General features: G+C 48.1%; 1 protein-coding gene across 1 annotated transcript in view; it reads left to right on the top strand.

Moving 5' to 3' along the window:
• Positions 1–13,126, top strand: part of mrc2 (mannose receptor, C-type 2) — a 100,616-nt gene that overhangs the window by 4,567 nt on the left and 82,923 nt on the right. The window contains exon 2 of the mRNA XM_084328945.1: positions 2,475–2,906. Coding sequence (XP_084185071.1) covers positions 2,475–2,906 — 432 coding nt within the window. The remainder of the gene's footprint in view (positions 1–2,474; positions 2,907–13,126) is intronic.

Below are 13,126 nucleotides of genomic sequence, written 5' to 3'. Positions count from 1 at the left end.
TCTAACATTGAGCCATTTGGCGTTTGTCCATTAATCAGGACACCTGGATTACACCCTCTCTTGAGCTTTATTCATCAATGTATTAATGCACTCTTCAACCTCTGAACACTTTACCTGATTGATACAACAGACTATAAGTTTCCAAAGAAACAGGTCCTCACAAGCAGTTTTGAATCTCAGTCGGTTCTGGATTATGTTACTTAAAATGAGTGGAATCGTTGGCTCACAGACGAGAGTCTTGTTACAGCTTAAAGCCTTCTGAGAGGCTTGTCTGTCACTCGCAGCCTGGCACAGTGTCTCCTAGTGGGGGAGTTTTACCTCAGTGACGGCATTTAACGACTTTCCAAGAGGGTCTTCTGATTTGAACCTTGATTGCATCACAGTCGCAGGTCCACGCCCCCCCCCCCCCCCCCCCCCCCCACCTAACGACAGGGTGCTACAATGAAATGGGAGGCTGCGTATGATGGCGCTGTAATTATATCTGATTACACTGTACAAAGAGCTGCCAATGGGAGCTCAGGATTCCTCCCAGCCACTTAGCCCATTGTTATTTTGTAACTACATTTTCAGACCGTGGAGGACTACTGGCCCTCAAGCTGACATTGGTTCCTGAACCCAGACCACAGAACTCCAGGGCAAAAAGAGTGCTGTGTGTGTGTGTGTGTGTGTGGGTTTGTGTGTGTGTGTCTCTGTGTGTGTGTGTGTCTCTGTGTGTGTGTGTGTGTGTGTGTGTGTTTGTGTGTAGCGATCGTCTACTCAAGATTACAGGGACTTAGTTTGTAGGGCTCCTCCTCCAGAGAAAGAGACCTCGTTTTCTCACCGTCTGTAAAAGCGACTGGGTGGTTTTAAAGTCAGAGCCGACTAAAAAGACGGCTAGATTCCAGTTCCAACCCATGGCCAGTGTGGACCAAAGTTTCGACTGACGTTCCCCGGGAGTTTTCCCACCTTCCACACTTCCTGGCCCCTGGTGGGAGCCTGCAGAGGAGGAATGCTGAGGGTCTCTCTCCGCTCCTCTCCTCTGGTCGGCTTCTGTTTGTTTTGGGGCTTTTCTCTCTCCCCCCCCCTCCACTTTTAACAGCACCTCAATTTAGAGTCACAGCTGCACTCCCCTGCTTGTCTTCCTTCATCTCCCACCCTCTCTCTCTCTCTCTCTCTCTCTCTCTCTCTCTCTCTCTCTCTCTCTCTCTCTCTCTCTCTCTCTCTCTCTCTCTCTCTCTCTCTCTCTCTCTCTCTCTCTCTCTCTCTTTCTTTCACACACAAGCAGAGTCAAACAACACACAAACCTATACACACACACATACACACACTCACCACCCACACAACAGCATATTCACGCCCATAATGTCAGACGTCTAACTTCCCTGATCTCCTGCCTGACATAAAGCAAAGCGAGGAGAAATGGGCCACGGGGATGAGAGAGAAAACCACACAGTTTTTGGGAAGAAGGGTGTTGGAAAGGGTGTTGGGTTTTGTTCCCGACATTCCACTCGTCGCTGCTGGAACGTCGCCAGTATTCTGTAGGCTCATAGCTCCAGGGTTTTTCTCCCACTCATCATTTTATAAACGTTTCATACGTCGGATACATATTAACATACGCCGCGGTCGAGGTGGGTAAAAAGTGAAGCGCTATGGTTGTGTGGGTACCATCACGCAGGCAGCGATAGTTCCGTAGAGAATCCTACTGCAAGATGTTTGTGTGGTGGTGGTGTCTGTCTGCCAAATGAAACAACACAACAGTGCTTGCAGAGTGAAACCTGAACTATAAGGTCCCTGGGTCAGCAGGAGTTTAAAATATTCTACTGTATTATACAAAGTGCTTTAGCCTAGACGGCCTTACCAGAGACTCTTGTCAACAATTTCTTACAATAAAGATACTCCTGTTTCCCCCCCCCCCCCCCCCCCCCCCCAAAAACACTGGTGCTGGCCCCCCACTGCCAAACCCTGCTCACACACAGACCACAAACTCCATGGCAGCGGAGGGAGGGCCATTTCAGGTCAAACTGCCGGAATTCGGTCCACAACATCTTTCAGCGCGCAGGGGAATGATTCTACTATGATTGCTAAAGCAAACCGTGTGTTAATGGCCACATGAATAAACAAGTGAAACTATTTTCAGATTTGATTTCCACCTACCCCTACAATTAACACCTGTCTAGACAGAATACCTTAGTGTTTTTACTCCGGCTGCTAAAGGTTTTCCAGTAGAGGCTGACTGCTCACGTTTTCTTGTTCTCAATTTAGGGAAGGGTGTTAGTGGAAATAAATAACATTGTATCACTGTTACCACAGGGGCTTCCGCTTATCAGAGGCCCTAAATCCAACTGATAAGCCAGCATCAACCCCACAATAAATCAATTAATGCTGGTATTGATTTGGTCCCTGGCCTGCTCTCTCCCCACATTAGCAGCTAATATGGAATCCTGTTGGTAATAGAGTTATTGACTGATGCTGTTGTTTCCCCTCTCCCCGCACAGAGCCATTGGACTCTGACGTGTTTGCCTTCTATCACGAGGGGGCCCGGGGCTGCCTGGGGGTGCGGGATCACTCCCTCATCCTTTCAGCCTCCTGCGAGGGAGACGCCCAGCGCTGGAAATGGGTGACCCGGGGTCGGCTCTTCAACCTGGGCTCCTCGCTGTGCCTGGGTCTGACCACGGGCAACATCACCTCCAGGGGGGAGACGACGTCTCCATTAAGTGTGTACACCTGTGACCGCGAGCCGCCCAGAGTGCGCTGGACCTGGTACTGTGGTCAGGTGCTAGAGAGCCTCAACGGATACCTGCCCTCGCCTTCACTTCCAGCCGCAACTAACGCCACTGTGGACGACTCCTCGGTCAAGCCCCCGGAAGAGGGGCTCAAGTGGAGGCTCCAGGGGGACGAGCAGGACCTCTGCTCTAAAACACACCGCGGTATGTAGAGTCAAGCAAGTTATACTCATTCAGATTACGTTACCATCTGGAAATCTTGTTTTGACCATGTCTGAGTGGATTCACTATGTTATTGAAGAGTTTGATTTGTAAAAAGGAAAACTTTTGGAACTTTCCATTCAGGGCTGTACAGTGCGATGAGGGCGTCGCATATTGCGCCAAAAAAATAGCCTGTGCGGAAATATTTGGGGGCACCCTTTCGAGTACTGATTTCAACCCTTTCATTCGCATTTCACTCCTTTTTTCCGAGGAATTTAAACGTCTCGAACTAATCTTGTTGGCCGTTTTCTATATCTCTCCTCCCTCGGTCTCTCTCCGTCTGCCCGAGGAGCGGGGCTGTTAGTTACACACTTGCGCGACTCGAGCCGCTCACACTCACACTCACACATGCACCAGTGTTTCCCTTATATGCATTCAGCAGCGGCGTATTCAGCAGTGGCCGCTGCTATGAACTAGACTATTAAAAAAATAATTATAAAAAAATTAATTAATAAAATTTCTTTATCATTATAATTTTTTTTATCATTTCATTTGGGCTGTGGGGGGTGCTTAAAGGGGAACTATCTTATAAATGGCCTTTTTCAGTGTTTAGCATTGTTTCCTAGCTATGTGGACTTATATTAATAGGATCTATGTCTCTAATTCTCATATTGGCGCATTCTTCCAATTCTCCTCTCACAATATTCACCCTCACTGAACTGAGTCATCTGAAAATGTGCATATCTGTGATGTCAGAGATTTCTCAGCTGCATAATAATGTCGCAGTTGATGTGGCAGTTGGCACCAGGCCACACAGTGGCTGGAGCCCAGCCTCAAAACGGCTTAAAGGCCCACTTGCATGTTGTATTTTTGTTCAATAAACAATGTGACTAGGCCAACGGTGACTTTCATGAAGAGGGGAAAAAAATGTACCCAGTTTTAGCGTTTTATCAAACAGTTTGTCCGCCCAACAACAACCACTTGTTGTTATTTTAATCCATGGTTCATAACGTGCGTGTGTCATCTTAATGATAACGTCACACAAGGTACAGGGCAGCAGGGGCTCTGAGAATCACAGGCAGGAAGCAGAGCCTTCTTGTTATTACTAGCCGAGGAATCTGTGGCTATCTGTTTAACCTAACACTAGTGCTCCGTGATCATAGCCATTTATCTCTAAAGCTAACCACTATTTGTAAAAGCCACAACCACGTTACCATATTTGTAATAATGTAAATCATTGTGTCGTTGTACATATTGTGTATATAACGTTAGTAGCTAAGTTAGCTAGCTTGCTAGCCAGCATTCCCGAAACTCCTAACATGCCCCGATTTAAAATGGTTCTCTCCTCTTTGTATACCTTTGTCCTCACAAACAAAGTATTCTGCCAGGGAACTTATAGACACGACATTAGTAGTAGTTATAAGGTGTTTGAGCTCAAGTTCAAGTTTCTTTAATATTTGTCATACAGAAGTACAGAATACTTTTATACAAAATGCTTCTTACTGTTACGCTCCAGAGACTGTGCAAGACAAGATAAGTATGAAATAAAATAACATAGTAAAATTAGAAGTAAAAAATGAGGTCACAGTGTTCAGTTTAGACATATGTACAATGTTCGATGCAGAATAGACGTAGTTACCATACAATATACAATACTGTGCAGTGTACTAATATACAATACTATATAGTGCAAGGCAGAAATGGGACAAGGTGCAATTTAGGTACAATTCACAGTAGGTGTACGAGTTGTAGTGCAAATCCTTTTTATCAATAAATATAAAGTGTAAAGTGTGTTTGTGTGATCTAAAGTGTGGAGAGTGGGTGCTGCAGTGTGTTGTTTGTTTGAGTGAGTGTGTGCGTGTGGGTGTGTGTGCTGTGTGCATTTGATGGTTGTTGCATAGTGTTTATTGTTCGTTTAGCAGCCTGATGGCCTGAGGATAGAAGCTTCTTCTGAGTCTTTCTGTGCTCGCCTTAAGACTCCGGTATCGCTTGCCTGACCGCAGCAGTTCAAAGAGGCAGTTGTTCGGGTGGCATGTTACCTTTTTCTGTGTTAACTCGAACCTTAGTAAGAGTACAGGAGAGTGTTATCTTCACTCTAGGGCCGAAGTGGTCATGTACAGTCACGTAATTATTAACGTACTGTCCGGACTCCGGGGTAATTCCCTCTTGATGTGTGGTGGTGACAATAAACCACTGGAAACCGTTATCTTCAGGACTGTGCATTTATTTCCATTATATTCTTCATATCATGCTGTTGACTAACGTTACATATCTCACAACAAGCTACCTGCTTCTGTTGTTCTTCCTGTGTACACACTGTCTCATCACATTATTCGCTCCTTGCGTAGCTGACCTGTATGCGTGGGTGCCTCCCTCTTAAAGGAACAGACCATAATCTTATAACACTACCCCCACTCTGGATGGCAATTAACAATTAAATATAATAACATTCCAGCACCCCTATGACTACACACAAAATATCCTAAACAGATTACATAGACTTTTTTCTTTTTGAACACCCCTTGAGTCTCTGGAGTCCTTTAGGGTCACAATGCCCAAGAACATCTCCCCTTGACGGAGTAACAGTCCATAAGAAACAGTCCATAGGAAACAGTCCATTATAATCCTTAAGATAGTTGTTTCCCTTGAGAACAGGGTGAAATTGTGGAAGGTAGTGCAGTGTTAGGAATTTAAACAGTCCACCTCCTTTCAGTGCTTCTGAGGTTCCAACACACTCTGAAAAAGAAGCATGAAACACACCTACAACGCAACGAATACAGCCCCAATATAACCACAGCTCTAACTCAATATTAAAGGCAACCTCCCAGTATCCTCTCTAGCTTCTAACTGAGTAAAACACCTGCTTCACCTGTTCACCCCAAAATAATTGTATGGTCTCACTTTTCTCACCGTAAACAAGATCACCACCAAAGTAAACTTACTCATGATGCCACAGTGCCTCAAGTGTTTTTCTTTAACCAAAACAATACAAAGTCTTTCAAACAACAAACTCCTTTCAACTATTTTTTTCTTTAAACAGGAGTAATATAACCATTTTTTTTTTTAGTAAGTCACCCACTCTCCATATTTATCTGGAGGTCTCCTGGTCCTGCTAGACCTGCCCCTGGATGTTTGGCACTGAGTGGAGTCCATAACCGTTGCTTTTTGAGTACGTTGCACTGCACTACCCCCACTAGCATGAACCTCCTCTGTACTCGAGGAGACTTGGGCTGTGTGTGGCGAAGAGGGGAAAGCAACAGGGCTCAAGGGAATGTCTGTAGATGACTCTGCTTCCTGTCCACTATCACTCCCCGCCGCCGTATCCGGAAACAGATTAGCCAGGAACAGATCAGAGTCGATGAGGCTGGTATCTGGAATGGGTGGTAGAACCTCAGCAGGGTTCCAGACTTGTGCTTGTTCGATGACCCAGACATTATCCAACAGGGTACGGGAGTGGTATGGTTTGAGTTTGTCATGGTGCACTACTTTGACTTTTGCCTTAGGCCCCTTTTTGATGCGGTACACCAAGTCGTCCAGTTGGCCTAGGACAAAGTATGGCCCCTCGTATGATGGCAAGAATTTCCTCACCTTATCTCTTACTCTCTTGGTGCCTTTTACTAGGTGCCAGACAGCATCACCTGTGTGGTACAGAGTGCGGCAAACGTTCTTGTCATATTGCTTTTTGGCCCGTTCCACAGACTGACCTAGGGCATCTCTGGCGATCTGGTGAGCAAGCTCCAGCCTTTCACGGAGCTGAGTGACATACTGTGGAGGAGTCTGGGCACTTTCATGGCCGGGTGGCAGACCAGCCACCAGGTCAATTGGCTCAGTCACTTCCCGCCCAAACAACATCATGTTGGGGGTAAACCCAGTGGAGCTGTGCTTTGTTGCCCTATAGGCCATTACAGCATAGGGAATCATGATATCCCAATCCCAGTGGCAGCGTTCAGCTGTTGTGGCTAAGATATTTTGCAGAGTGGCATTGAAACGTTCAACCTGCCCATCAGACTGTGGCCTGAAAGAAGTGGTGCGCGTCTTCTCTATTCCAAGTAGTTCACACATTTTCTGAAACACTTGTGATTCAAAATTGGTGCCCTTGTCACTGTGCAAAGTCTGAGGTGCTCCAAAACGACATACCCATTCAGAGGTGAATACTTCAGCGACAGTTACAGCCTGCTCATCTGGTAGGGGATAGGCTTCCACCCATTTGCTGAAGTAGTCTTGAACTACTAACACATAGCGACTATGACGATCAGTCTCGTTGAGGGGGCCCATTATATCCAGAGCCACTCGCTCCATAGGTGCTCCAACGCGGACAGTGCCCATGGGGGCCTGGGGTGTCTTAGAGGGCCTGGCTCTGGCAGCACAGCTAGCGCATGTGCGGCACCACAGCGTGACATCTTCTCTCATACGATACCAGTAGTATCTTGTCTGCAGACGGGTGAGAGTCCGATCCACTCCAAAGTGACCCCCCACAGGACCATCATGCATTTGTCTCAGGACATCTGACTGGTACATACGAGGTAGTATTATCTGAGGGTAGAATATGGTTTCCTCTGCACAATAGAAGCGTCGCACCAGAATACCTTCTTTGAAATACAGTCTTTTCCACTGACTCCAATATGTTTTGGTGGCCGGGCTATGAGGTGAGATCTCCGCCCATGAGGGACGTTCTGTTCCCTGTTCCAGCGCTTTCCTGATGGGAGTGATATCAGGGTCAGCTATCTGAGCCTCCCTCAGCTGCTCAACGGTCCAACCGTGGAATAATTGCGCCTCTGTAGTCTCTGTGAGAAGAATCCTTTCTTCAGTTTGTGAATTTCCATCAGACCTTAAGTCCTCCACACCTGTGCTTCCCATTCCAGGGGATGGGGAGTCCACTACCCCCACTAAGCTCAACTCTATGGGATGAGCTTCAGTAGTTCCTGCTGTCACACTACCGCCCAGGTCACACTGCACAGCCTGATGTCTTGACTTTTCCATGTTCAACAACGGGTCTGGCACTTTGCAAGGGCAGAACTGACGACAAGGCCTTCTAGACAGAACATCGGCATTGCAGTGCTGCCGTCCTGGGCGATGGATTGATTGATTGATTGAAAACTTTATTAACAGATTGCAGAATGGGTACAATACAGTACAGCTCAATACACACAATTGTTAAGGGGATGCAGACCAGAGAAAGACTTTCGTCTTGTTTCCACCAGGGTCCCCCATTTTCAATTCATCAGGGGATCACCTTGAAGTTGTATTCACCAAGCTTCTCAAGCCATCTGGCTAACTGTCCCTCAGGCTCCTTCATCCGTATTAGCCAGCGGAGGCTACTATGATCCGTGCGGATGGTGAAAGATCTTCCCAGCAGGTACTGGCGGAAGTGTGATGTGAATTCCACCACGGCTAGCAACTCCCTCCGTGTGGTACAGTAGTTTTGTTCAGTCTGGGAGAGTCTTCTACTGCCATATGCCAGCACACGCTCCTCACCGTCCTGCATCTGAGAAAGGACAGCTCCGATTCCAGTGTCACAAGCATCTGTGTCTAGAATGAGGTCCCCGGTATCAAGGGGGTAGCCAAGGACAGGTGCAGTGGTAAGTAGTTGCTTTAGTTTATCAAATGCCTCCTGGCATTCCTGTGTCCAGTGGAAACGGGCATACTTTTTGGTCAGGGCATGTAGAGGTTGAGCGACAGCAGCAAAGTCTTTTACAAAACGTCTGTAGTATGACGCGAGGCCTACAAACTGGCGGACCTCACTGACGTCGGATGGTGTAGGCCACTCTCTGACTTTCTGGACTTTCTGTGAGTCGGTAGCGACCCCCTGCTCGGAGACGATGTGCCCGAGGTAGGCTACTTGCCGTTGGAACAGGCAACACTTTGCTGGTTTCAATTTCAACTTGGCTTGGCGCAGTCGGTCAAACACCTGGGATAGCCGCTGCAGCATTTCTGGTACATCTTTTCCCAGTGTAATGATGTCATCTAAGTATACTAAGCAGGTCTCCCATTGCATGCCAGCAAGGACGCGGTCCATTAGACGTTGAAACGTTGCTGGGGCGTTACATAGCCCAAACGGCATGACATTCCACTCAAAGAGCCCCTTCCTGCTGCAGAATGCTGAGGCCTTGCATGCTCTGGGGGTTAGTTCCACCTGCCAATAGCCAGATGCAAGGTCCAGAGTGCTGAACCATTTGGCGCTGGATAAGGTGTCCAGAGTATCTTGAATACGAGGTAATGGGTACGCATCTTTAATGGTACAGTCATTCAAAGCCCTGTAGTCCACACAGAGACGATAAGTATCGTCCTTTTTGCGTACCATGACAATGGGCGCGGCCCAACTGCTGTGGCTGTTACGGGCGAGTCCAGTCTCGAGGCTCTGCTGTATCTGCTGGTCAGCATTCAGTTGTTTTTCCTGGGCCATGCGGCGGGGGTGTTGTTTCACTGGGGCACCTGGCAGGGTTTGAATGTCATGTTGCACTAGGTTAGTACGGCCTAGGTCAGTGGGTCCTGTAGAGAAGATGTCGCCGTAGTCTTGCAGGAGCTTCGCTAGACTGCACTTTTCCCCGGTAGTTAGCTCAATGGAACTCTGGGCGTACAGAGTGGTGAGATGTTCTGGCACGGTGGGGAAGGCACGGTCGGACTGTTGGGATTCAGTGATGATGGTAGGGGGCTCCATTATCTCAACAGACTGGAGAAACCCTGCTACAGCTCCTTTCTTGATGGTAACATCAGTGGTTCCTGGGTTAAATACTCTGATTGGTATACTCTTACTGGGCTGGGCTCCTACTAAGACCCGGGCCACCAGCAATCGGTGCTTCTCAACAAAGCCTTTTGTAGGGCATAGCATCACCTCTCCTTTCACAGGGGTCCGGAAATGAGCATTTCCCGGTATAATGTACTCACGTCCTGGTGCTAGAACTGTGGTGCGAGCTACTCTTACTGCATGTGCTCTCGGCCTGTTGTCCGGATGGAAGTATTGTATTTGTTCACCGAACAACACAATCTTTCGGTTGCCAAAGTCCAGATGTGCTCTTGACTGCTCTAAGAATGGATGGCCCAGGATGGCCTCAGCACTGCCTGGCAGGTCGGCAAGTATGAAATCTACACCCACAGTCTGGCTGCCAATCTGAACAGGTAAGTGAACTTCACCCAAAGCAGGGACATTCCCAGGACCAATGCCATGCAGGGACTGTACAGTTGATGGCTGGATAGGTGGTCTGACCTCCGGGTGGATAGAATTATAGTATCGCAAAGGCAGCACATTTCTCCCTGCCCCAGAGTCTAAGATGGCACAAATCTCCATGTCATACATCAGCAGGTGGATACACATTTCTGGGCTCTCACCTTTACCACTGGACCCTCTGCGTGCATTTTGGTTTTTGGAGACATTCAAAACTGTGTCCGCCTGCAGCTTAGTTGGGTTTGTTAGAGAGTGGCAATTACGCCACATGTGTCCAATACCCGAGCAGTTGTGACAGCGGATGCTATCCCAATTTGTATCTTTTTGTCTCCTTTGTTTGTATTGCGCGGGGTGGTTCTGGTTCTGCTTTGTGGGTGCTGGTGCTGCACCATTATTTCCCTCAGCTTCATCAGAGTGGGCATAATCGCGCACCATAGCCATTCTGGTTCTCCGCTCAGCTACATTCCGTGCTCCAGTCTGCATGAGCTGTGCAACGCTGGTAGCTGCTCTCCTGGTAGTTTCATAACGACGAGCAATGTCGTAAGCTTGGGCTAATGTGCGAGGTCGGTCTTCTAGGAGCTTCTGAATAATGTTGGCGTCCCCCATAGCATTAGTGAACACCTCAACACTGATTGCATCCTGCTCCTTTTCAGAACGGTCAGCGTATGCAATAGACACTTTCTCATATATGTCGTCCCTCAAGATGTGTAGTGCCTCACCTGGCAGGCGGATTCGTTGCCTTAACTCGATGGCAACAGCCACTGCATACTCTGATGATGGGCCATAAGCAACCTCCACCTCCTCAACAATGTCTCTGTAGTCCCAGCGTGCTGACCTTGGGTTGCGGTGGACCACTGCTCCTGCTGCACCTATGAGACAGAACCTCAACTGGACAGCCATAGTGTTCTCTGACCAGCGATTAGCCTCAGCACAGCTCTCAAAGCGCTGCAAGAAGTCCTTCCATGGTGTGGTGCCATCATACTGACCCGGTTGTAGTGTAGGAATCCTCTCTCGCTGAACACTGTCGTCCTCGCTGTCTGAAGACAGGTTCTACTGCACACGCCGGGGCAGCCGGCCACTTGGATGGAAGCCTGCTCGCCTGCGATGGGACTGATCATAGCCATAAGTCACAGCTTCATTACCTCCATGGACCGGTGTACTCTGCCTGTGGTGTACAGCGCCCTCTGGCTGCACCTGACGGGAACACACACCCGGTGTCACAGGGGTGGAAAGCAGGGTTGCAGGTTCAATATGTGGGGAATAGACTGTCACATTGTTCATAGGTGTGCTCTCCATAAAGGCTGCTGGTTTAGCAGCAATGCAGGGGTTAATGTTATGGGTAGCTGCATCTCCTATGGTCATTGAATGCATTTGTCCATACAACATATTCATATGGGGAGGCTCAGTTCCATAATGACTTTGCTGCATTTCAATGCCACTGTCTCTCATACTTTGATCATTCATATGAGCAAAGGGGTTTGTGCTTGACAACGACAGATGAGCATGTGGGTAATTGTCACTGGCCATTATCAATGGCTTATTACGTGCAGTAAATGGGTTTGACATTGCACCAGTAGGGGGCAGCTGATCCTCTGTTATGAACGGGTTGAGGCTTTGTCCATGTTGGTACTTCATTTCACGTCTCAGGTTAGCGACATCAGACTGAGAGTACATGGTTGTAGTTGTGGGGGTTAACATGAATGGGTTAGAGTAGTTGATCACTTGCTCTTCATAGTTGGTCATTTCCCCGTCAACGTTACTTCCATGGGCCGTCATCTTCTCAACTCAGTTCATTGACTGACGAAATTGCCTCGTGCGTCTATTAGCATGAGCTAACTATACCCATAGTTTACAACTCATTGATGAAATCAGGATTTTTCATATCCCGGACTCGAGCCCCCAATGTTACCTTTTTCTGTGTTAACTCGAACCTTAGTAAGAGTACAGGAGAGTGTTATCTTCACTCTAGGGCCGAAGTGGTCATGTACAGTCACGTAATTATTAACGTACTGTCTGGACTCCGGGGTAATTCCCTCTTGATGTGTGGTGGTGACAATAAACCACTGGAAACCGTTATCTTCAGGACTGTGCATTTATTTCCATTATATTCTTCATATCATGCTGTTGACTAACGTTACATATCTCACAACAAGCTACCTGCTTCTGTTGTTCTTCCTGTGTACACACTGTCTCATCACATTATTCGCTCCTTGCGTAGCTGACCTGTATGCGTGGGTGCCTCCCTCTTAAAGGAACAGACCATAATCTTATAACACTCGAGTCCTTAATAATTCTCTTAGCCTTCCCCTTGCACCGCTTGTTGTAAATGTTCTGGAGGGTGGGAAGCCCCCCTCCAATTGTGCGTTCGGCTGAACGTGTCACTCTTTGTAGTCTGCTACGGTCTTGTGCAGTGCTATTCCCAAACCAGGAGGTGATGTTGCCGGTCAGGATGCTCTCTATTGTACATGAGTAGAAGTTCCTAAGGATCTTCTGACTGACTTGGAACTTCCTTAGGCGCCTGAGGAAGTAGAGGCGTTGTCGTGCCTTCTTCACAACACTGTCAATGTGTGTGGTCCATGTCAAGTCCTCGGATATGTGGGCTCCGAGGTACTTGAAACTGTTCACTCTCTCAACCGGTGCCCCGTCGATGCTGAGGGGGCTGTAGTCCTTGACCCCCGACCTCCTGAAGTCCACAATCATCTCTTTTGTTTTGCTGACGTTCAGGGAGAGGCAGTTCTCCTGACACCACTGTGACAGGTTCTCTACCTCTTCCAGGTAGGCCCTTTCGTCGTTGGCAGAGATCAGGCCCACCACTACTGTGTCATCAGCAAATTTGATGATGGTGTTGTTGTTCCGCTGTGCTACGCAGTCATGTGTGTACAGGGAGTAGAGGAGGGGGCTCAGAACACAGCCCTGGGGGGCCCCTATGTTGAGCGTGATGGATGAGGAGGTGCAGTTGCCGGCTCTTACCACCTGGGGTCTGCCCGTCAGGAAGTCCAAGACCCACTGGCAGAGGTCATAGTTCAAGCCCAGGTCCCTGAGCTTGGCTATGAGTTTGGAG

This window comes from Notolepis coatsorum (assembly GCF_963971535.1).
Source record: "Notolepis coatsorum genome assembly, chromosome: 14".
In the NCBI taxonomy this organism is placed as follows: domain Eukaryota; kingdom Metazoa; phylum Chordata; class Actinopteri; order Aulopiformes; family Paralepididae; genus Notolepis; species Notolepis coatsorum.
Note: the sequence above shows the minus strand (reverse complement) of the source record. Positions and strands in the feature narration are given on the sequence as shown.